General features: G+C 59.1%; 4 protein-coding genes across 7 annotated transcripts; 1 reads left to right on the top strand and 3 right to left on the bottom strand.

Moving 5' to 3' along the window:
- Nucleotides 1–207: 207 nt before the first annotated feature.
- LOC120316368 (cytochrome P450 2G1-like) lies at nt 208–6,820 on the bottom strand. Its single transcript, XM_039361873.1, has 9 exons — nt 6,602–6,820; nt 4,259–4,421; nt 4,021–4,170; nt 3,196–3,356; nt 2,671–2,847; nt 1,945–2,086; nt 1,444–1,631; nt 906–1,047; nt 208–579 (listed from the first exon to the last, which is right to left on the bottom strand). Exons 1-9 carry the CDS (start codon nt 6,779–6,781, stop codon nt 398–400), a joined length of 1,485 nt encoding a protein of 494 aa, XP_039217807.1. The 5' UTR covers nt 6,782–6,820; the 3' UTR covers nt 208–397.
- A 2,375-nt stretch (nt 6,821–9,195) lies between these two features.
- On the bottom strand, nt 9,196–14,036 carry CIPC (CLOCK interacting pacemaker). Of its 3 annotated transcripts, none has more exons than XM_039361887.1 (4): nt 13,730–14,036; nt 11,231–11,437; nt 10,728–10,903; nt 9,196–10,504 (listed from the first exon to the last, which is right to left on the bottom strand). In XM_039361887.1, the coding sequence occupies exons 2-4, from the start codon at nt 11,418–11,420 to the stop codon at nt 9,650–9,652; spliced, it is 1,221 nt and encodes a 406-aa protein (XP_039217821.1). In that variant the 5' UTR covers nt 11,421–11,437; nt 13,730–14,036; the 3' UTR covers nt 9,196–9,649. The 3 variants fall into 3 exon arrangements, with proteins under 3 accessions (XP_039217821.1, XP_039217820.1, XP_039217819.1); XM_039361886.1 differs by lacking the exon at nt 13,730–14,036 and adding an exon at nt 13,336–13,718; XM_039361885.1 differs by lacking the exon at nt 13,730–14,036 and adding an exon at nt 12,513–12,651.
- Nucleotides 12,597–18,833, top strand: ERCC1 (ERCC excision repair 1, endonuclease non-catalytic subunit). 2 transcript variants are annotated; one of them, XM_039361883.1, is made up of 10 exons: nt 12,597–12,749; nt 12,913–13,158; nt 15,391–15,717; nt 16,210–16,313; nt 16,894–16,993; nt 17,274–17,350; nt 17,572–17,671; nt 17,845–17,916; nt 18,245–18,313; nt 18,569–18,833. In XM_039361883.1, the coding sequence occupies exons 1-10, from the start codon at nt 12,615–12,617 to the stop codon at nt 18,620–18,622; spliced, it is 1,284 nt and encodes a 427-aa protein (XP_039217817.1). In that variant the 5' UTR covers nt 12,597–12,614; the 3' UTR covers nt 18,623–18,833. The 2 variants fall into 2 exon arrangements, with proteins under 2 accessions (XP_039217817.1, XP_039217818.1); XM_039361884.1 differs by lacking the exons at nt 12,597–12,749; nt 12,913–13,158 and adding an exon at nt 14,308–14,761.
- A 15-nt stretch (nt 18,834–18,848) lies between these two features.
- On the bottom strand, nt 18,849–21,158 carry POLR1G (RNA polymerase I subunit G). The gene is made up of 3 exons (XM_039361852.1): nt 21,026–21,158; nt 20,767–20,905; nt 18,849–20,580 (listed from the first exon to the last, which is right to left on the bottom strand). The coding sequence occupies exons 1-3, from the start codon at nt 21,141–21,143 to the stop codon at nt 18,945–18,947; spliced, it is 1,893 nt and encodes a 630-aa protein (XP_039217786.1). The 5' UTR covers nt 21,144–21,158; the 3' UTR covers nt 18,849–18,944.
- Between the last annotated feature and the right edge of the window lie 2,318 nt (nt 21,159–23,476).

Below are 23,476 nucleotides of genomic sequence, written 5' to 3'. Positions count from 1 at the left end.
GTCTCTTGGCTTTTCATGCAACGTGCTGGATAGATCAGTTTCTCTGGCTTTTGTGCTCTCTTGCTTTTTCTGTTTTGCTGTCTTGAAGCAATATCATGTAGACCACCTAGATTTGCACCGGTGATTGTGCTGGGGTACTATGACATCCAGGAAACAGGACCTGACCCCCCTTCCCCCCCAGCTTAGAAAAAAACAAGGCTCTACCAATTCAGGTCATCTGCATCCCCGCAAAGCTTTATATTGTCAAGGCAAACACCTGGAAGAGGAACCTTTTCCCAGCCCCTCAGAGTTCTCAGCCCCGGATGGGTCGCAGAGAAGAAGACCACACAGCACCACCCCCAAAAGCACATGAGCGCAGAGGCGGGGAGTGCACGCATTCCCGCTTGGCTCCCTCCTCTCAGCGGGGGATGAACGAGAGCTCGTACAGGGGCGGGATGGTGGCAAAGCCAAACTCTTGGGGAGTCAGGTCGATGTCCTTGGGCTCCCCCACAGGCTTCAGCCGGAACCACTGCAGGATGTTGGTGAAGAAGAGAAAGAGCTCCATCCGGGCCAGGGCTTCCCCCAGGCAGAGGCGCTTCCCTGTGAGGGCGAGAGAAGCAGGCTTAGACCCTCCGGCAGGTCCAAGCTGTCTTCTGGCCCAAAGCTGGACAGTCAGGAGCCCCCTACTATTCTCTGGAAAAGGCAGGGCAGCTGCCTAGGGGGCCACCATCCCCCTCTCGCCAGGGGTCCTGGGTTGCCAGTGGGAGCAAAGGTGTGTCCAGCATGGGCAAGAAGTGCTGAGGCAGCCCCCAATGCCAGCTTGGCATGGGAACCGGAAAAACAGGGCATAAGAGGAGGAAAACCAAGGACAGCCGCCTGGCCCAGAAGGATGGGGGAGCAGAAGGGGGGGCTGGATGTGGCTGTACCTGCGGAGAAGGGGACGAACGCGTCATTCTTCTTCAGGCACCCGTTCTCATCCAGGAAGTTCTCGGGGTGGAACCCTTCGGGGCTTTTAAACTTGGTGCCATCATGCAGGACGGTGCTGAGCAGGGGAAAGATTTCTGTGCCCTGAGGAAGAGGAGGGCGACTCAGAGGGGCAGAGATTCAGGGCAGGTGGTACTCGAGTGGCACAGATGCCTGAGTGATTTGGGCCAAGAGATGGTCAGAGCAGGGGCTGGTTTTGACTGGTGCTGAGTCTGGGCTTTCTTACCCTTCTCTCCAGCCTGTCCTTTGGGACTCCCATCGCACATGGCCAGCTGGATGGGCAGAAAGGAGGCACTGGCTTTGGGAAGTTAGCAAATGCTACTTCCTCAAGGTGGGCACTCTCCGCCCAGGGCTCCTGCATGCTGGCCAGTCCTCCTCTCTGGCCAGCATGCAGGAGCTCTCTGCCTGATCCTACTGGGTGGGGACAGGCTGCCCTCCCCCCATGCCCGCTTGGCCCATCCCCCCCCCGCAAAGTCTCACCTTCGGGATGAGGTAGCCTCTGAATTCCGTGTCACGGGTGACCGCGTGGGCCACGTTCATGGGGATGAGGTCGCTGAAGCGCTGCACTTCGTGGATGACCGCGTCCACGTAGGGCATGTGGCTGCGATCTTCAATGTTGGGAATTCGGTTCTGGCCAATCACACGGTCTATTTCTTCATGCATCTTTGCTGTCAAAAGGTGATCTCAGTTGCTTCCATTGCACCCTCTCTGATGTACCTGGATCAGCTACTGGGGGACTAAAGAGCTGTGCTGGAGGGTCTCCATCTGCTGAGGAGAGGCCATGGGGCTGGCATCCCCCGCCCCCCTTTCCCCATGGCAGGGGAAGCTCCTATATGGGTGGCTCTTAGGCTGAAATCCAGGCCTTTGTGCAGCTCACAGCAACTTCTCCCTGGCCTGGTTATCCCTGCGCCTCTCAGAGGGGCAGCTTCCTGGCCTAGAGACAAGTGCTGCAGTGGGGCTGAATTCCCCCCCCCCAAGTACCTTGCACTTCGGGGTACTTCATCAGCAACAGGAATCCGTATCTCAGGGTGGAGCTGACCGTCTCAGTCCCAGCAAAGAACAGGTTCAGGGTGGTCAACTCCAGGTTCTTCAGGTTGAATTCGCTGTCAGGGTTGCCCTTCTCCTGAAGACGAAGTGGAACTGAAGTGAAGGAGAACCTTGGGGGGCCCTGAATGCACCTCTCCAGCTGGGCTGGGGGGGGTTCCCTGCTTGGAGGCTGACTAAGCACCCATGTCCCCAAGCGCCCCTTGGTCCTAGAAAGGGGCCGGACTGGCCAAGGGGATTCCCACCAGACCGGCTGCCTCCACTGCCCCTTCCTTTCCTGCTTCAGCTGCCTCTGTCCCCATCTGTGCCGCTGCCCCAGTGCCCTCTGCAGGAAAGGAGCCGCCAATGCCGGGCATCCCAAGGTTGCCCTCGGAATGGGGGAGAAAGGGCAGCTGGAGAGACTGTGGCCTATGGGTTGGTGGGACCGAGGGCCGTCTGGACACGGAACATGTCTCCTTGCTTTCCCTCTGGCTAGACTTGGGGGCTCTTTTTGCGAGATCTGGCTGAGGAGCTCCAATCCCCCAACCTTCCCGGCCCTTTGCTCAGGAAGGGACAGCATGCTTGTCCCCTTGGACCATCTTTTGCCCCGGGGCAAAGCCCCCTGGGCCCACCCCCAGCCTCGGAGCTGGGGGCTTCACCTTTGGCTCCCTGCCCGCCTCCCACCTTCTCCATCTGGATGAGAAAGCAGTCGATGTAATCCCGGGGAGAGTTGGGGTCCAGGGTCTCCTTGTTCTTCTTCACCCTCCTGGCAATGAAGAGCCTCATGTCTTCCAGGATGTCATAGATCTTGGTGTGCGGCCCTGGAAAGTATCTCAAGAGGTTGGCATAGATATCGTAGAACTGCGGGAAATGAGTGGGAAAGGATCTGTTGGAAAAGAGCTCATTCCAGCCTAGCCAAAGGGAGTCAGACAATGAGATCAATCAATCAATCAATCAATCAATGCAGCATTTCAAGAATAAATCAGCAGATGTATTTGCAGAATACAGCTGATATGAGAGGAACTTAAATATTCTTGGAGATTTTTCTTCCAAGGGTCTTTTCCTCCCGCCTGGATGCCCCTTGGGCCTTGGACCCTCCCAAGCCGTGGCACGGCCCCACTTGTTGGGATGGTGCCAGCTTGTCCAGGGAGCAGCAATCTCTGATCCTTCCATTTTGCTGAAGGGAGGCGAGGAGCTGTGTGGAGCTACCTGAGACCAGCTATTGCTCATTAGCCGAAAGCTGTCGTTCATCATCTTCATAAGAGCCAGAAACTCCTTATCTTTGTAGTCAAAACGATTGCCGAAGACGATAGAGCAAATGATGTTGGACACGGCGCAGCTGAGGAGGAAGATGGGGCTGGAGGGCTTCCCTGGTGCGGGGGGAGAAAGAAGGGATCAACTTGTTGTAGGAACCACTCAGGCCAAAAAGGTAAACAATTTTCTCCTGATTTGTCCTGGGAGTGTAGAGGGCGGTTCCTCTCTTCCCCTGTACAGACGGCTCTAGGGCAACTCCACAGCCAACTCGCCCTGCTGGGACAATTAGCCACGGGACAAGAGTTACCCTTCTAGCGAAGAAATGGTGGAATAGAATCATTAAAGAAAGGATGCCAAAGGAGGGACAAAAAGTAAACTAATTTTTAAAATTATTTTAAATATTTAAATTGAATTGTTGAATTGTCCCGTGGCAAGTTGTCCCATTCTGGTATCTATTTGTGTAGCGAGGAAGGGATCCCTATTCTGTTCTGTTCCGTTCTGTTCCTCGGGTCAGCAAAGAGGAAGACATCCTGCGGTGCTCTTTCCCAACCGAAGCCTCTCCTGGACTACAGGTCTTCTAGTCCAATCCTCTGCTCACCGTCTCCTGGCTGGAGCAAGGGGCTGGACTAGAAGACCTTGGAGGTCCCTTCCAGCCCTAGACCTCTATCTTCTGGACATCTTGGCGTCCAAACTCAGCATTCCAATAGTGGTTGGCTGGTTGGCCAGTCAGTTCAAAGGCCTGTCAAGCAATCCCCTCCCCCACCCCCTGCCCAGCCTCACCTTGGGTCTTCTGCAGTTCCTCCAGCAGGAACTGGGCCTCCTCTTGAATCCGCTCCTCGATGGATTTTTTCCCCATCCCAAAATTCCTCAGGGTGGTCAGGGAGAACCGGCGCAGCTGCTTCCAGCGCTCTCCCTCGGCGAAGACCACCCCTGAGGGCAAAGGAGAACGATGGGCCCCCTGGCCAGGAAAGAGGGGTCGGCCTGACCGGCTCCCGTCCCGCCAGCCTGGAGCCCTCACCATATCCTTGGAAGGTTCTCTGCAGGGTAGGGTTGGTTTTCCTCCCGGAAAACTCTTCCGCCTTGTCAATCAGGGCCTCCTTCACCGCTTCATAGCCGGACAGCACCACAATCGGGCGGTTCCCAAAGTAGACCGTGAAGACGGGGCCGTATTTTTCCTGCAACTGCACAGGGAGAGGAAACACAGCTAGTCCCTGACCTGCAACCACAATTGAGCCCAAAATTTGTGTTCTTAAGCGAGACAGTCGTTCAGTGAGTTTTGCCTCATTTTACGACCTTTCTTGCCTCTTTTGTCACGCAAATCACTGCAGTTGATAAGCGAGTAATGTGGTTGTTACATGAATTTGGCTTCCCCCCCTTGACTTTGCTTGTCAGAAGGTCACAAAAGGGGATCACATGACCCCCTCAGGATGCTGTGACCGTCGTAACTGTGAGCCAGTTGCCCAGTGTCTGAATTTTGATACCTGACCCTGGGATGCTGCAACGGTCGTAAGTGGGAAAAACAGTCCTAAGTCACATTTTTCAGTGCCGTTGTAACTTTGGATGGTCACTAAATGAACTGTTGCAAGTCAGGGCTGCCTGTGCTCCGATCCAGACCTCCAGCGCCAGGTGGCCCCGTGAAATGAGCCTCTCGGAAAGGCCATCATTCTGCTTCGGGTGAAGCTGGGCCAGCTGCCTCCGAGGACAAGGGAGCAGCAGCCACAGCCAAAACCCTTCCCTGGGGGGGGGGAAGCAGCTCCCAGGAGGCTTCGACCCTCTGCCCCATCTCACAGGATCCCTCTCTCCACAGAGAGATCACCTGCCTGCCTCAGTGGGTGGCTGCATCACCCAGCTTTGGCTGATCGACGGATTCTTTTGACTTAAGAGCCCCCCTCTCACATTCAGGAAGTGGGTAACCGTGAAAAGCTAAGCCAGGGCAGCCTGAGGATAACCTCGGATGGGGAACAGAGTGGGCTCCCGGGGCTGAAGGGCGGAGGGAGGAGAAGGCAGCCCTCCCGTGCCTTTGTGAGGAGGCCCAGGGGTGCCCATGCCAGAGGGTGGAAACCTGGGAGGGTTGGGATCCATCCAAGCTCCCTTGAACTTTGCTTCCAAGCTCTTCCTCCCTCAGCAAATTGCATACACCCACAGGACTCTTGTCCCTGGATTACTAGAAGCTCTTGGAATGCAATCAGAGGTTCTCTGCTGTGGGATCTGGCCTCCACTGCCATTTGAAGCACAGTCTTTTGCCTGGGCTGAGCCGAGAGTCATTCAGCTCGCAGGACTGTTTCCTACAGAGAGAGTCAGAGTCCTCGGTGGCTCAATCGCCTTGCGATTTACACAGAACTTTTGCAGTGCAGCCGCTGAAGTTGCTGTGAGGTGCAATCTTAAGGCCAGAAGAATTGCCTCATGAATCACCAGTTGCCTTGAGAATCCAGTTCTTGGAACATAAATATTGTTTATTAAATAAATATCCCTTTATTCATTGTGTAGCATACTACACTGGCAAAACCCTGTCCGCTTAGTCCACAGGCAAATTGCACAATGCCCCAAAGTCTCGCCAAGGCAGAAGAGACCCCAGCCCCCTCCTAAAATATTGGAAACAAAGCTTCCAAAATTCTAGGAAACAGCCCTGGGGGATCTTTTGAGAACAATGGCGGAGCATGTATCCTTCAGGTGTGTTGGAGATATTTGTATTTCCTGTTGTTTCATCATTAATATCCCAGACACTAGATGGATTTAAAATGGGTGGTAGAGGTGGTGGCTACTCTGGGTTATAGAATTGCTCCCCAAAAGCAATCTTCACGCCAAGGCTGTGTATTATCCCTTTGGGGGGGGGAGTGCTGGACGGGCTTCCCTCTGCCAGCAGAACCATCTTGACAACGTTTCCCCAAGGTAAGCAAACCCTTTTCCCAGCCCCATCAGGCTTCTCAAGAACCGCCTTAGCCTAGAAAAGTGTTCTCTAATCTCGGATTGTGTGGCTCCTCAGGAGACACTCAATCTGCTTGATCAGAAGATGATTCGGGTAAATCTGAGACATGGCGGCCAAGGGGGAAAACCTTTTTCCAGGCTTCATGTAGGTGTGAATGAATAAATGGAAGCCAAAAGAGAAAGAAAAAAGGAAGACCGAGGCAGACTGGATCTCGAAAGAAGATTCAGCCCACTCTCCTGAGGAATCCTGCCAAAGCCACAGGAAGGAGGTGTGGTGGAAGGAGAAGGTTGGGAACATTTGAGGTCATTCACCAGTTGGGGGATCTGGAGGAGACCCGGGCACTGGCTGGAGAGACCCAGCAGAGATCCCGGCATGGTGGAAGTGGACAAGGGCAGAACATCTCTGGGGCTTCTCCTGGGCAAGAGGTGGACTTACCTTGAGGAGGGACGCCAAGGTTTCGAACGCCTTGATTTGCATGAAGTTCCCAATCAGAGGCAGAGGAGTGGGCCCAGGAGGCAGCCGTCCCCTGGCAGAGGACTTCCTCCGGACAAACAGCAAGGCGAGGTAGGAGAGATAGGCGACCAAGAAGAGGGAGACTGCGCTTGCCAGCTCCATGGTGTCAGCCTCTGCCCAGGTTCAGTGGGGTTGTGGGCATTTAACTGGGGCTGGGTTTGGCACCGCTTCTGGGTTATGTAAGAGCACTAGGTAAATATATCAAATGCTTAATCGCAAACACTGGTGGTTTTTTTTTTTTTTTTTTTGTAACATAATCGTATGATCTAGGCTCATCAGTCATACCTCTGCAGTGTTTAGGCCATGCCTTATCTCGCTTTTGTTTTTCCCCTGGTGCCCATGGGAATGGCCTCATTCCTGCCCAGGGCCGGTCCTGGCATTAGAGGCCTCCCTCTGCCTCTCCACTCCAGGTGCTCAGAGGGCCACCAAGACTGCCAGAAGACTCGGGAGCCATCGCCTCCCAGCCCAGCTCAAGCAAGGGCACCCCGGGAGCCTGGAGGGAGGCAGTGGCAGGCCTGGGGATGGGGACCGGCAGCTCCTTTGGGCAGTGCCAGTCCCACCAATGCAAGATTCCAGCCTTTCAGGCTCTGCCAGGGATCGCTTGATATTGCTTGATTGATTTAAAAGATTTATAAGGCCACCCATCTTAAACGTATCTCTGGGGAAGTCAAGTTGTGCCCAGCCTGGTGGGAAAATCTGCATCTGGCCGAATTTAGCTGGCACAGCTGCTTCCAGGCCTTGACTTGGGGATCAGGAGCCCAGAGTCCTCTTGACGACCAAATGGGTCTGGCATCTGGTGGGGCCTCCGACTGGCATTTGGGCTTTGCCATTGGGCACTCTGCAAGCCAGGAAGCTCATCTGCAGCCAAGAGCTGAAACTCTCCTGTGCACAAGAGGAGGGCAAAGAAGCTCTCTCAGGGCACCATCAGTGGGGCCAGAAGTGGGGCGAGGCTGAAGCAGGACTTGTCCTTTAGCCTCTCCTAGGACGGAAGTCAATGGGGAAACAGCCGCCCTCTTCCCCACTACAAGCCAGGCAGGACAAGGCCAGACCTGGCAGACGGTAGACGTAGGAAATGCTATGTGTCAGCATCTTCCTCATGACTATATTTGAATCTTTAAATATTCTCAGAAAAGACTTTAGCTAACAGGGAATGCCAGTTTTTACACCACATCTTGCAGAAGTGGGGGGGGGCAATCATCTGGGGACTCTTGCAGCACACAAAGTTGTGCCCTCGGTGACCCAAAGTCTTCCCTATTTTTTTAGTGCCAGGTGTGAGACAATATTCATCTTGCCAGCTGTGTATATTGCTCCTAAGTGTAAACATGCAATCAATTTTTGACCATTCCTAGTGCATTTTAAGCCTGTTCTCCCCAAACAGCCAGCCGCTCAGAGACCGAAGGGCAAAGCTCATGCAGCGTTGGAAGGAAGTTGGAAGAGCACCTTCATCAAAAACAAAAAAGCCCCAGTGGAGTTTGACCCCATGCAGGGAGCCGAAGCCGGGCAAAGGTGATGGAAGTCCCCCGACTGGAGGAGGGACAGGGCCCAGAGCAGAAGCCTTGGCAAAGCTGCCCCACCAATCACAGCTTGCCTTGCAGGATCTCATTGAGGGTCTTGCCTGCCTGTCCCGAGGCAATTAGCAGCACCACGAGACGGCTCGTTCTCTCCCCGTCCGCAGCTCTGCATCGGGCCTGAAGATGGGAACGCCACCCCAGCAGGGCAGGCGGCCAGAGGGCCTGGCCAGTCCACTCGCCCACTGCCCTGCCTGTTCCAGGCAGCGCTGCTGTGGTGGGGGGAGGCTGGGCTGGAGGCAGCCGGGCTGGGCAGGTGTCTGGAGAAAGGGCAGGCCGGCCCACCTTGGACAGCGACCCAAGTTGGCTTCCCTGCAACCCTCCAGACAGTCCTTGTCCCCGAGTGACCCTGGGCCAAGAGCTGAGCCGGAGTGGGTGGGAAGGAGATCTCCCCGCTCTGAAACAAGAACGAAGAGCCCCCCCCCCCGCCCGTCAGGAGCAGTGTACCTCTTGGGATGTGTCACTGAGCAGCAACAGAAGGGGGCGGCAGCCCCTGGGCGTTGGGTCCCTCCACCCACTGCTGCAGCCCAAAAAAATGGGGAGGGAGGGAAGGGGAACCCCCTGCAAAATCCTGGAGATGGGCCTCTGCACCCCAACAACCAGCTGCCCTGTGAGGATCCATCGTCACTCTCCTGCCTGGCCCCTTCTTTCCTTGGCAGGAAATGCCCAAAGCGCCTCCTGGCACCTTTGCATTGCATTAAAAGGCAAAATTTTGGCCTCTGAGCTTCAGAGGATGCCGAGAAGGAGCCGATCTCTCAAAAGCCTTTCTGTGAAATTGATCACTGGGGAAAGTGGGGCTGGCCAAAGGGGGAGGCTGAAGGGCTGAGCTAGGGGTACCCCGAGACTTTCCTCACCCCAAGGTGGTTTTGCTGCCCCAGCACCCGCTCACCCCACGGCACTCTCTTACCCACACAGGGCTATGGGAAAAGACAAAGACTGAATCCCATCCAGATTTTTGCTTTCTTTTAATTAACGCCCGTTCTGGCAACAGCAGAGCAGGCTTCTGGGCAGCCAATGTTCATCAGCAGAGAACCAGCTCCTTCAGGACAGACTGTCCAGACTGCCAATTCTCTGGGTGGGTCCCCCACTTCCGACTGTCCAAACTCTGCAGAGAAAGGCTCATGGCAGACACAAACAACGCCCAGCTCGGTGGCGGCTGCTTCCCAAACGGCTTCCACTCCTTCCTTCCTTCCTCCCTCCCTGTCTCGCTGGGCTGATCCTGCACCTGCTAAACCCCATTCTGGGGGCTCAAGAGAAACCAGCCCGCCCTGAGACCGAGACCCACACTGGGGAAAGAAGACAGCAAGGCCAGGCCAGGCAGGGCCTGGTGGCCGCTGGTAGCTCCTTTGGCAAGAGAGACGCTGCCCCTGTGCCCAGGGCACAACGTGAGCTCTTGGGGCAGCTAAGGCAAAGCTGGGGCCAAGGGGGTGTCTGGGCCAAGGGCCGGCCCAGAGCTGGACAGGAGCTCCCTGGGGCTGGGCAGGAGAAGGCCTGTGGGCTGAGCAGCTAAATTCGGCTGCTGCCCCAAGTGGGTCAGAGTGCTGGCCCCCTTCCTGGGCCAGGGGGCTGCTGAGCGGCCGACGGCATCCTGGAGGCGAGCCCATGCCCGGGAGTCACTGCTCCGGACGGCCTCGCACAGCAGCTGGGCCTGTTCCCGCAGCTGGGCCAGCTCCCGCTGGGTGCTGCTGTTCTGCCGGAGCAGCTCCTTGGTCCGTAGCGAGATGGCCAGCAGCCCTGACCTGCGCAGGATCTCCACCGTGTTGTGCAGGCGATGCTGTCTCGCCAGGCTGTGGCCCCCCTGCCTCCTGGCGCTCTTGGTAACCATTCTGCCCCCAGCAGGGGCTAATCCAGGACAGGAAGGCAGGGTGGGCCGAGCAGGCACCTCCGGGCTCCCAAGGGCAGGAGTCTGTGGGCTGGCAGGCGACTCTTCTGGAGGTTTCTCGCAGCTGTCCTTTGTGGCAGGTGGGTCTGGAGGTGTCCGGGCCTCCGCCACGCAGAACCGCTTGTGCCTGCTGGGCTCTCCCACTGGGCTGGGCGCTTCCTCGGCCTGCCGGCCTGGGTGAGGAGCAATTCTGGGATAAGCGCCGAGGGTGGGGAAGTGGATCTCCTTGGCAGAGGGCTTCTGGATGGAGAGCATGGGCTTCAGAGAGGCCATGGGCTCCTGGAGGAGGAGGTGGGCTGCAGAGCTGTAGTTACTCTCCAGGGGGTGCTGGTTGCTCCAGGCCAAGAAGGGGGCTGTGGGGGACACTCCCAGGGTCTGCAAGAGGGGCAGGGGGTCAGAAGGGGGGCTTCCCTGGGCTGGGCGCCCACCCGGCCTCACCACCCAACGGCATCCAATTCCTGCAGGCCAGGGGAGCCCACCCCCCAATTGACCGGGCACTCTTTCGGACAGGGTGCCGGGCAGGCAGGAGGCCAGGAGGTGTGACCAGGCTGGGGCAGCCAGGCCAGGGGACGGACTGGCCAGCAACACAGGGGGCTACCTGTTTGGGGATCATGTTCTTGATGAAGTAGAGAGGCGCCAGCGCAGCAGGGAACGTGCCGCCCAAGAGCCCCTCCTTCGCTTTCTGCAACTCCGCCGGCCCTGGGGGCAAGGAAGGGGCGGCCTGGTCCTCAGTGTCCATCTGCTCAATGGCGCTCAGGGACTCCGAGCTCCCGTCTGTGCAGAGAGGAGGGGGGAAGCAGGTCAGGCCAGCGAGAGGGCAGGCTGGGTGGCTGCTGCCACGAGTGCTCCTGACCGTGGAACTCCCTGGTGGCTGCCAGTCCTGCAGCACAGCCCACACCGTGCGGGGCAACCTTGCACCAGTTCCCCCCGTACCATATGGGTCACCCTTCTACTCCCAGTGAGAAGCCCACCACTCCCCCTCCTGCCCCGTCTACCTCCATCCAGCACCCCCCGCCAATCGACTCCCCACCCCTGGTTCAGGCAGAGACCCTCCCCCAGCAACGGGGTTGTTATAGGAAGACTCCCAGCGAGGGTCTATACCTGAAAATCCGGAGTCCTTTTCTCCTTCACTCACTGGGCAGCTGGGCTTGGGGGGGTCATTACGGGTGGCCCTTTCCATCTTCTCAGGCTGCCCCAAATGGCCCCCCCACTTTGAACCTGGCCTGGCCAACGGGCTCCTCTCCTCCTTTGCAGGCCAGGAATGGGAGGCTGAGGGCTCATTCAAAGGCATGACTGCGCCTCTCAGTTCTGTAAGGGGGGCAAAAATGGGAGTGGGGAAGACACGGAAGAGTCAGGGAACCCCACGAAGCAGAACCCCTAACCAGCCACAAACATGGCAACCGGCAGCATCTGGAAGGCTCCAGGTCCCCCTGTGCCCCTCCTGAACCATCAAGCCCCCTGCTGGGCTGAGGCAGGCATGCTAACAGGGCTCCCCCCAGCCCCCCCAAGCAAGGACAGGCACCAAAGGGCAGAGCAGAGCAACCTCAAGGGCACCCCTAGTATCCAGGAACTGAGCTGGGGGGGATTTATCTTGGGGAAGTCCCTGTTCCATCAGTGGAGGGGCTGCAAGAAATGCATCCCACCCACTAAACCACTGGAGCGCTATCCCTGCAGTACCACAGAGGCCACCAGATGGCGCCAGCGGGACCCATTCCCCTCCCAAATTGCCAGCCCCATCCACCTTCCCCTGTCATGGGGGGGGGAGGAGCCTTGCCTGCATCTGGTTGAGGGTCTCCGGTGAAAAAGAGCAGACAACCCTGGGCCCAATGAAGCCAACCTTGAGGAGGGGGCGCCCGCAGGGGCAGCACCTCCAGTGTCCATTTGGACTCAGCCTGTGTGCCCTTGTGAACCCATCCCTGGCACTTCTCCCATCTGTGCTCAGCCTGGCCTTCTTTCCCGGGAATCGCAGGGCCCCTCTGCCTGCTGCAGCAGGCCTGGGAGGCAGGGGCTGAGAGGCGGCTGGAGGGCAGTGAGCCTGCCTGGCTGCTCCCTCCTCTCTCACTGGGGCCCTTCCAGGCCCAAGGACAGAGGCTTGTGGGCTGTGCAGCCATGGGCAGGCTTCAGTCTCTCCCTTGCAGCAGGCCCAGGCCCACCTTAATGACAGCCAGGCAGCCCAAAGGGCTGGAGAAAATGGCAACGCCGTCCCTCCTCCAAGGCCGGAATGCCAGACCCCCCAAATGTCAGGCTGATCTCCTGGCTAATCTGAGTGGGGTCACAGGTGCCTCCAGCCGCGCTTTCTGGGCAGTGGGAGAACTTGCTTTGGACTATGCAACTGATCCATGCCCTTCCTTCTCCCAACCCTCCAATGCAGTGCATTACTAACCTGCCTCTCTCGTTCTCTCACTCTTTTTCTCTCTCACCATCACCAACTCAGGGATGGCCTTTGGGGAGAAGGGCAAGCTGGTGAACACAGCTCAGCCTGAACATGGGAAGCCAAGGGGTGCCAGCTAAATGGAGCACAGTCACTGTCCAGATTGCCAGCTGCTCTCAGGTGGACATGCCTGCATGTTCGTGCCTAGCCCAAAATGGTTCCAGAACCCAGAAGGTGGAAAGCCAGCAGGTGCTCAGGATGCTGGGAAAAGCTCTTGGGACCTTAGAAACAGCAGCTTTTAGGGGGGAAACCAGCAGGATGGCTGCAATCCGTCTCATGGGGAGGGGGTGCAGAAGGGCCCCTTCTTTTCTTGCTAGCGAGAATGCTTCCAGCTTCTTCTGTGCCTCCACAGGTCTCCTCTTCACTCACCTGCCCCAGCATGAAGCAACCAGGCAGCCACAAGGCCTCACCCGACCCTGGGAACCCAGCCGGGACTGGCAGCAGGAGGGCCTTTCCGCTGTACCTGCTTAGCCTGAAATGCTACCTGCCGTTCCCCTTCAAGCCTGTCCAGCAATACAAACTGCACAATCCCGACATCCGCACCACGCTGGCCTGCAGCTGCAACCTTTGGGACTCTGGCTCTTGTCCACGGCCCCAGGTGAGGCTCACGCAGCAAGGACGGGAGGGAAGAGCCCCTCCAAGCCACGACCCCCCCCCAACAGCCCCGTTGCAAAAAGTCTGGCGCCCCTTCAAGAGACGCGACCCCTGCCCGGCCCAGAAGCCCCCCCCAGTGCCCCCACCCTAGGCGGCCCTGCCATCGCCAAGGGCCCCTTACCCGGCGGGGGCCGCCTCCGCATCCCCGATGGGGGAAATCAAGCGGGGCGCCACGCCGAGGCAACGCGCGGACTCCCGGAGGCGCGGCCAAGAGGGCGTCGGGCGAGGCTCAGGTGGCCTGGGCGTCGGGCCGAGCCCCCCTTTCCTGGGGGCGCCTGGGCCAAGGGCTGCTCCCGCGGGAAGGCTGCGTCGCCCGCACAGCCGCCCGGCTCCGCGCAGAGACCCCCGGCCGAGGCCAGCCGGTGGGCGCCCCCCCCCCCTGGCTGCCCCTGCAGAGGAGCTCCTGCTTGAGGGCACTCCCGCAGAGCAGCCCCCGCCTCGGAGGGCGTCTGGGAAGGCGGGGCGGAGGCCAGTGGCGGAAAGGGGATTGGGGATTGGGGTCGCGCAGCCCCTACCTGCTCGTTTCGCTAAGCGGCGCGCGGGCACGCCCTCCACATGACCGGCAGCCGCAGCGGCCAATAGGCTGCTCCCTCGTCCCGCAGAGGGCGGGCACGGGAGCCACGTGCGGAGCGAGGCGCTCGGTCTGCACCCACGTGAAGGGCGGACCCAGCGCGGGACTCGTGTGGGGGCGGAGCCAAAGGTGCCTCTCGTCGGGCTGCTTCACTTCCCAATTGGCCCTTTAATGGACTTTTGGCTCCGCCTCCCGGGCCCCGAGACTGCTCCCGGCCAAGCCAGGCGGGCGAGGGGCGGGGCGGCAGCGCCAGTTGAGGGTCAGTTCGGGATTGTTGTGAGCCGCCAGAGCTACCGCCCCACCCGGCGGAAGGACTAGCGAGATCCCGCGGCTAGAGCGGCAGTCTAAGAAGTTCCGGGTTCGGAGCCGCTTCCCGCCCAGGCGCAGGAGCCTTTCTGTCCCGCCGGCGGAAAACCATAGAGCTCGGATCGCCAGAGCGCCGCCGCGGAAACCATGCCTTCCGAGCCCGCCTCTCAGCGACGTGGAATAAGCTGCCCCCCCACAGGGTCTGAGATGGTGCGCATGCGCCAGACAGGGAACGCCCTGATTGGTCCCGCAGCGGGACGTGGGTCGGCGGCGCCTCCGCAAAAGCAGGCGGAAATCCTACCGGTGAAGCTCGCCCTTGCTGGAGGGCGGTTCCTGCCCGGAGCCAGGCCTCTGCCCCCTTCTCTGCCCCACCGGAAGGCGGTCTGGGGCGCACCACTATACAAGGGCAACCCCGGACAGCGCGGTTGTCATCCGGCAGGTGCAGAGGCCGCGAGAAGGGCGGAGACCCGATTCAAGAAATAAGTGAAAATCCGCCCGTCTGAGGGAGATCTGGCAGCTGCCCCCCTGCGCGCCCGGTCCTGGCTGTGCAGCTCGCAGGGCCCGCCGGGAGGAGGAGCGGCCCATGGAGCCCCCGGGGCCCAAGCAGGCCAGGAGGTTCGCCCTGAGGACGCCGGGGGAGGAGGAGGAGGAGGAGGAGGAGGCAGCCGCGGTGAGCGCCCCCTGCCTCTTCTCCGGGCAGCGGTCAGGCGGGAGCAGTTTCTGGAGGGGCCGGCCGCTTTAGGGCTGAACAGCCCCTCCCTCCCTCCCGGATGGCGGGGGGGCATTTAGGAAGCCCAGATTCGGGGGGCCCTCCAGCCCTTAGAGAGGGGGCTGCTCTGGGCCCCGCCGGGGGGAGAGTTTTCAGAACTGAGCGCAAAAGGAGAGGGAGGCCAGTTCTGAACGGCAGCTTTGCCGGCTGAGACACGGGAGCCGTTTGTGCCAGGCGCAGGGGACCCTCCTCTATTCCCCATGGAGAAGGCACGGGGCTAGCTCCTTTTCTGGAAGATCTCGCAGCAGCGCAAGGGGAAGCCTCTGGAGACAGTTACAGACCTTCTGCAAATTCTTTCTTGTGCCCATGTAGGGATGGGAGGCTAATTCCCCACTTGCCCCTCTCCGGCTCCTCTCCTCCCACTCCACTCTCTGCCCCCAGCAACCTCCTCCTCGAGTGATCCGTGAATCTCTTTGCAGATTCCTATTCCTTAACTTGTACCCAGAAAGTCTGCAGAGGAAAGTCTCTCTTAGGGGCTGCCATCTCTCCTTTCAGCATCTGAAACGGATCCTTTGACCTCTCGTTCCCAGGTGAAGCCTCTCTTCAAACCCGCTTCAGCAGCCAGAGCCACAGCATTGCCTGAGCCCTCAGCTGCGCCCAGGGGGGCATCCTACGCAGACTACATCGTTGGACAAGCCGTCGCCTCCTCTTCCTCCTGCACTGCTGCTCAGCTGAAACCCACCTCTGATGCTCCCGCTGCATCGGCCAGGAACATCTTGGAAGAAGCCCCTCTGCAGAACCAGGACAAGAGTGCTGTGCCCCCCAAAAGCACCGCAGAAGACAAAAGCTCCCTCTTGAACCCCACAGCCCCCAAAGCAGGGGCCAAGCACAACACTATTATCATCAGTCCCCGGCAGGTGAGATGAAGCAAGCAGGCCAGCAGGGGACATTCCTGGTCAGCTTCCCCATTTTGACAGCCTGGCTATTGTGTGGCCAGTGCTCAGGGACAGCTGTCCAGGAAGGTGGCAGGACTGGGCGCAGCTGTTCTTCACATCCAGTGCAGACCACTTAGAAGATCAGCTTTCCCCATCCTGGGAAGTGCTCAGATATCAGGCTACCCCAGACACCCTAGGCGTTACTGAGAATTCTGGGAACTGGCCTTTCTAACTGGCCCGGCCTCTCACCAGCTCCCGTCCCTTCCTGTTCCTGCAGCAGAAGGCAAGGCCTTTCTCCACACCCTAATAGAATAACTCCACTTTCTTCAGGATTTCACACATACTGCTGGTGCTTTTGGCGCCCAATTACAGCTTCTCGTCTCGCCTCATAGAAGTGGGCTGCCTGCATGATTCTGTGACCACAAGCAGGTGGGAAATTCTCCCCAGTGACAGTGGACTCTTTTCTGCCCTTAGAGGGGGAACCCCATTCTGAAGTTTGTCCGCAACGTGCCTTGGGAATTTGGTGAAATTGTCCCAGATTATGTGTTGGGCCAGAGCACCTGTGCCCTTTTCCTGAGGTAAGCAGAGGAATCAGATTGACTTCCACCACAAGCTATTCAGGTAGCTACTTTGGGCTCAAATCCCGCACCAGGGAAACTGTTTTTATAATTCACTGTAAATGTACTTGCATGTATAGTAATATCAGTTTTGAATGCAAGCTTTGCCAGGTGAAACACAGGGGTGCTTTTTGCCAGAAGTAGGGGACCCATGTTTGTTCGCAGTTGAAAAAGAATTGGGCTTATTCCTTTTCTGAAAAAAATCACACAGTACCGCAAGGGAAACCATCTGACATGAGTTAAGCAAATTCTTTTTCAGGTCCAAAATGCTGTTTCCCCCTTGGTATAAGCAGAATGGAGCATTTAAAATTGTTTCTAAACTTCCCACGATAAGAGTTGGTACAGCCTGAAAGGCAACAGCCCATTTTAGCCACACGGAGATAAAGATTTAGGATGCATATTGCAGAATCCAATGCAGATCAGAATCAGGCCCCTTTTTTCAATCATTATTGCAACATTATTGAAGTTTGATAAAACCAAATCTTGATAGCTGCTTCCTCTTTGAAAAAGACAAACTCCATTCTGACGATTCTCTTTGTAGTCTCCGGTACCACAACCTGAATCCAAATTACATCCATGAGCGGCTGCGTAACTTGGGGAAGATGTACCAGCTGCAGGTGCTCCTGCTTCAGGTTGACGTGGTAAGATATAGCCCCCCCCCAAAACCCCGATGTCACCTTCCTGCTTTGGGCAGCCAATTCCATGGATTTCCTTGCGCCATGTTCCTTTGCTAGCCCAGTGTCCACTAACAAACTCAGGCCCACAGTGCTTCTGTTCATCCTCTGTGGCTGCTGAGAGTTTGGCAGCTGTCAGGATGCCTGCACGGCTGGGCCCATTGCAGGGGGAGATGCTGGGACGCAGAGCCCTTTCCTGCCTTTCTAGGCTGGCTACCTTAACTGCAGTTCCTCTCGGCCCTTTCAGAAAGACCCCCACCAGGCAGTCAAGGAGCTGGCCAAGATCTGCATCCTTGCTGACTGCACCCTCATCCTGGCTTGGAGGTGAGATCCCAACGCTGAGCGGGTGGGAGAGACCTGGCTATGGAAGACCCCTGCAAGCAAGTTTCCGCTTTAAATTTTCCTTAAGGCGAGATGCCCCTGCTCACACAGAAAGTCATGCCTAGATTTTCTGAGACAAACAGGAATAACCTCATAAACGCAGAGCAGAGAGGCAGGTCTCATGAGCTTCCTGCAATGGCTTTCTGATCCTGTCCCACCCTTAGTCCAGAAGAAGCCGGACGTTACTTGGAAACGTACAAGGCCTACGAGCAGAAGCCGGCTGACCTGCTGAAGGAGAAAGTGGAGCAAAACTATCTCTCGCGGGTACGGCCCTTTCCTTTGGCTGGGGAGGGAGGCAGGCAGAGCCTGACTGGGGCACGCAGGGCACCTTCCCAGCCCTGGGCTGCCAGTTGCCTTGCCTAGCTTCTTTCTTAAACAGCCGACCAGAGTTTCTGCTAAATGTGGCCTAATGCTACAGCTGTTTTGTTCTCTCCCAGGTGACCGACTGCCTGACCAGCGTCAAATCCGTGAACAAAACAGACACCCTGAGCCTGCTGTCCACATTTGGAGTGAGCGAGCCAGTTCTCTGCTGGGGGTGGGCTGGGAGGATTTGGTGCTTTGAGAGCAGCACCCCCCAGCAATGTGCAAGCCAGAAGGGGTCATCTATGACTCCCCCCTCCCCCCAGGCTGTTGAACTTCCCATCAGCCCTAGCCAATGTAGCAAAAGTGGGAGGGATGGGACTTGCAGTTCAGCAATATTTGCCGTCAAGCCTTCCCCTTCACTCCCAGGTGCGGGCTGGTGTATATGCATTCGCTTCCTACTGAGCTCCCGCTGGGTCTGATGCCCGCTAATGCACTGGGATCATTCCGCTAAGTCCCTCTGCCCTTACCTTGCAGTCACTGGCCAATATTGTCCAGGCGTCCAAGGAGGATCTTTCCCTGTGTCCTGGCGTTGGGCCTCAAAAGGTGAGTGGAGGCTGTTGCCCCAAGCCCTCCAACCCATCGGCTGGCACACTGGAAGCCCCTCCCAGTCAGAGGCTTCTCCTTTCTAAGCTAATGAGGGCGCAGCATCCTTCAGTTGCTGCCCTTAACCCCCAGAAAGGAGACCAAGCTGGCACACAGGGGAGGTGTGGCTATTTCAGTTTGGGAAGCCAAACACAATAATAGCCCAGCAGTAATATTTTTTGTTTTTTGATCTTCACTCGCACATCTTCTTTCCAGGCAAAGAGGCTCTTTGATATCCTTCACGAACCATTTCTGAAGGTGCCCAAATGAGGAGGGGGCTCGAGAGAAACAGAGGATGGGCCCAGGATGATTCAGAATCATCTCTGAAAGGACCAGTTTCCAATCCCCTTCCGCCCTCAAAACTCCAGGAAGAGCAACACAACTCTCTCTCTCCCTCTCTCTCAGGAGAAATGAAGCCCCTTATTTTGCTATGTGGACATTGCTTAACAGAACAGGCAATAAAACAGCCAGGAAAAACAAATAATGCAGCCACTGATTTTTAAGGGGAGAAATGGCAGGGAACGCTGGTATGCAGAGTTCCTGGATTTATTTGGAAGGGCAAACAGCACGAACAAAACGCTTCAAAAGGCTGTTAAGTTCCTGCTGCAAAGAGTCCAGCCTGGTCGTCCCCCTCCCTCCTCCTCCTCTTCTTTTTGGCTCTGGGCTTTGGGCCCTCCCCGTTAGTTTGCAATGGCTGTTCCGGCCCTGCCTCTTGCCCCAGAGGGATGGCCCAGTCCTGCACGATGGACTCCAAGAGCTGCTGTGTTTCTGTCCTTTGTTCCTGCAGAGGCTCCTCGTCCAGTTTCCCCTTTTTGCAGGCCAGGGGTTCCCCAGCAGGGCCCCCTCTGGCTGACCCCAGACCCCCTTCTGGAAGGCTTCCCAGACAGCCGATGTCCCCTGGCTCCTCCTTGAGGGCTGCAACGGCCCACAGCTCCTCCTCCACCTTCTCTCGCCTCTTCTTTTTTTTCTTCTTCTTGCAGCTGAAGAGTTCCTCAGCTAGGTCCTCTGTGGTGGCCCCCAGACTCTCTTCTGCAAGGCTCCCCAGAAAGGGGACATCCCCCAACTCCTCTTTAAGAGCCGCAATGCCCCACAGCCCCTCTGTCCCCTTTCCTGGGCTCTGCTTGATGTAGCCAGGGAATTCTCTACCTGGTTCCTCTCTGGGTGACCCCAGACCCTCTCCCAGAAGGCTCCCCAGGCAGGGGACGTCTCCCGGCTCCTCCTTGATGGCAAGGACACCCCACAGCCCCTCTGCCGCCTTCTCCCGGCTCCCCCTCTTTCTCTTCTTTTTGCAGCTAGGGGGTTCCCCATCAGGGTCCTCCCCGACGGCCCCCAGACTCTCTTCCAGGGGGCTCCCCAGACAGGAGATGTCCACCGGCTCCTCCTTGATGGCAGTGATGCCCCACAGCCCCTCCGCCCCAGCCCCCTGCGTGCTCTTCCTTCTCCTCTTCTTGGCTTTGCATCCGCCCAGCGCTGGCTCTCCTCCGCAATCGCTCAGGCCTCCCTCTGGCTCTCGGCTCCCAATCGGCAAGCAGGGGTCTCGCTCAAGCTGCCAGGAACTTGAATTGCGGTCCGGCGACCCCTCAGTCTCCCGGTTGCTCTTCCGCTTCTTCTCTTTCTTCCTGGCTCTCCTCCTCTCCGGCTCTTCCTCCCCTCCTAACCAGGAACCCTCCTCCAAGGGGCCCATCGGCCGCCCGCCAAACGCTGGGAGCGTGGCCGGCTCTGTTGCCTCCGCCTTCAGGAGGCGCCGCTTGTTCCCAGCGCTCGCTGGCTCTCGCAGCAGCCCCTCGGCAGGCTCCGTGGAGCCCCCCAGAAGCGGCTCGGGCCCTTCTGGCCGCCAGAGTCCCTGCTTCACAGGCAGCAGCGGCCGTTTCTTGCCCCTCTTCCGGGCGGTCCCCCCTGCCGCTTCCGAGGCAGGGCGAGCGTCCCTGAGCCGGGCCCCAAAGGGGAGGAAGCGCTGCTTGAGCCCTCCCGGCACCCGGGGCGCCGGCCTCTCCGCCACCGGGAAGAGGGGCCGGGCGGCTCCGGGCTCTCCGTAGCGCTCCTGGATCCTCAGGCAGCCGCTGAACGGCTGGGCGCAGGCGAGGCCATCCGGCCGGCCGGCGGCAACCAGCAGGCGGGCGCCGCTCTCCTCCCGGCTCCCATGGAGGCTGTAGACCCTCTGGCTGCCGTCGGGCTGCGGAGCCCTCAGAAGGCGGGAGCCCAGCAGCGTCAGGCTGCGGCCGTCGAGGCTGGAGGGAGCAGAGGCCGCGTCAGCTGCGCCCGGGGAGGAGCCATGCCCGACCCTTCGCCCAGCCCCGCGCCTGGATCCTCGGGCAGCCAGGCCTGCCTCCCGCAGCGCCTCCTCTCCTTGGCGTCCCGGGCAGGAGCGGAGCCCAGAGCGCCCACCCCACGCCCCCCGCCCCGCGCCCCCTCACCTCTCCGGGCGAAAGTCGGCGGGGCCCCTGATGAGCAGCAGCCGCGTGCCGGGCGCCGCCAGGCTCTGCGCGCAGAGGGCGGCCCCGGGGGCGAAATGTCGCGCGCAGAACTCCTCCGGGCACTGGAAGCGGGCGGGCCCTGCGGGAAGCAACGGCGCGCTCACGGGGGCTCCGGGTCGGGCAGCCCATCCCGCCCCTCCCGCGCTGCGGTGCCCAGCAGACTCCGGGCCCGATCCCCCCCATCACCCCCGACACTCACCGGCCGCCGCCGCCTCCCCACCGGGCGCCCCCATCTCTCGCGGGCCACGTGCGGCGCCTGCGCAGCGCCTTCCGGGAGGCTCCGTGCTCGGAGGCCTCGCGTGCGCCTGCGCCGTCATGGCCCCGCCCCCCCACGAGGTTGGTATCGTTGGTCCCTTAAAGGGACTGGAGACCTTCGGAGAGAGTGGCGGTTCCTCCTGTCGCCCCGTCACTGGGGCAGCCCCAGGCCGGGAGGGGTTCACTGGTCAGGGTGCAGGTCCCATCATCCCAGGCCCCTGCCCAGTGGCGCGGCTGATGGGACTGGTAGTATAGGCCTGGCACCCCCCGCATGTTGGCTGCATTCTGGAGGCGAGCAAACTGGCTGCTGTCTCGGCGGTGCCTGATGGGCACTGCGATCCAATCAGGAGTGCAGCCTGTTTAGCCTCTGCTGGCCGCGTGCAGCGCGCCGTCTTGCCGCCGGGTGTCGCTATTGCAGCGGCTTGCCGCCCCGGGAGCCCGGCGGCGGAAGATCCTTGCAGCAGCCGCTTCCCGGGGAGAGATCGCCCGGCTTTGGCGGACTTGGCGGTTGAATGCAGGGCCGCCTCGCTCTGAGGCCGGGCCTGGGGTCAAGTGAGAGGGGCAGGAGCAAGGAGAGCCGCCCGCCTCTCCGCCGTGGCCAGAGGAGGAAGCCCTGCCCGGGGGGAGAGTGCCGGCCAGCTCCTCTAGGCTAACCGTGGGGCGACGGCGATGGGCGGGGAGGTCGCCAGAGCCGGGAAGGAAAGCGGAGGGCAGCCGGAGGGGCCGCTGTCGCTAACGGGACCCCGGCCCAGAAGCGCCTGGGCAGCGCCCGCAGCTGTCGGAGCCGGAGGGAGGAAGGTGCCCCAGATTGTGGTGCTTGGCCAGGAGGCCAGGCTGGGGGACTCCGTCCAGATGGCGCTGGGGAAACTGAGGCAAAAGACAAGCAGGCGGCCACTTGCAGATTCTGCTGGTCAACAGATCTCACCTCCACCCCAAATCCTGGCCCTGCCCTACCCTGCCTGCCTGCCCTGCCCGCGCCAAAAAGCAGAGCCTGCAGAAAGTGACCCCAGAAAAGGGTAGCCGAAATGGGTCTGCAAGGCTCACGGCCTGGGGGACAGGCGGCGAAGGCCCAGGCCTCGCCTTCCTGTTCTCTGAGGCCCACAGACAGCCCCCACACACACACTGACGTCAGCCGTGGGTTCCTCCGCAGCCCCTTTCCCTCTTGGCCAGGAAGGGCTTATTCCTGTCCTCAAGGCCCTTGGCTTGTGCTTGGGAAGCCTCTCAAGGCTTCTTCCCAAGAAGGACTCCCCAGCGGGCAGCTGAAAATAGCCTCCCTTCCTCCGTCCGCCCTTTGGGGCTGCAGGCAGGGTGAGACCCGCTGGGACCCCCTCCTCCCTCGTGAGTGCGGCAGCTCCACTTCCAGCCTCCCAAGAGCTGACCGGGTTGGTGTCTGGGGGTGGGGGGCTGGTCATCCTTCTTGTTTTCCGCCCTGGCCAAAGTTGCTCCTGGAAGAATCCTACTTGAGTCCCAGCCTGCCCTGCTTGCTTGACCTCAGCCAGCCTCTCCGAGTCCAGACTTCATTCGGCCCCTGTGACCAAGAGCCATTTTTAAAGCTCTTTTTCTTCCAAAAATGTGCCTACCCTCCTAGGGAAGGGATTTCTGCTAAAGAGTCAGCAGGCGAGGAGCAGCCCCTTAGAAAGGCAGCAGCCATGTGTTGCCCATTCCTCCCCAGCCTGCAAGAACTCCGGGGTCTTCATCGGGGTATAGAGGTGCCCACCGCTTGCAGCCTCCGGTGGCTGAAGGGACAAACCGGAAAAGACCTTTGAGCTGGTCAGCTGCAGGCAAGACTTGCTTGCTGCAGGGGAGATTAACTTGCAAGCTGCCTTCAGACCTCTAGGACCCTCTGGGTTGGCTGCATTTTCCAACCTAAAAGTTATTTTCCTCCTCTTAGGGCCTGGCATGTCTTTGCAAGCCCCCCCCCCATTTAGCATTTACCGGGGGGGGGGGCATTCTTGGTCCTGGACCCAGAGGCTGGGTTGAAAAATGCCGAAGGGGGCTTTATGATTGGCATAAGGAGTGGCCTTATTATGACTAAAGGCTATTTGCTTCCCCCAACCCCTCCCACTTCCCACTGGAGACCTGAGGGGCTTCCTAGAATTGCATCCTGCTCCTACAAGGACTGTGGGGGGGGGTGTTAATTTGAGCCAGGGCACCGTGCCATAAAGGGATCAGGAAGCCAAAGGACAGAGCAAGAACAGGCCCAGCCCTACCTCACCTTCAGGCTTCGGAGGTGCTAGGAAGGAGCCTGGCTGCTTCTCCCCCCCCCCCACCTCTGGCATTGCTGGTCATATTTCACCATTCAGGCAGGCAGGCAGGGCTGTTTTGAAGGAAATGAGCTCCAAAGAAGTGGGGGCTTTTTCCTGAGCTTCCCAGATTGTAAACATCCCCCTGACCC

The sequence above is a fragment of the Crotalus tigris genome, unplaced genomic scaffold (assembly GCF_016545835.1).
Source record: "Crotalus tigris isolate CLP2741 ecotype Arizona unplaced genomic scaffold, ASM1654583v1 scf7180000019364.2947544272:3078424, whole genome shotgun sequence".
NCBI lineage: Eukaryota > Metazoa > Chordata > Lepidosauria > Squamata > Viperidae > Crotalus > Crotalus tigris.
This window is presented reverse-complemented; position numbering and strand designations above follow the sequence as displayed.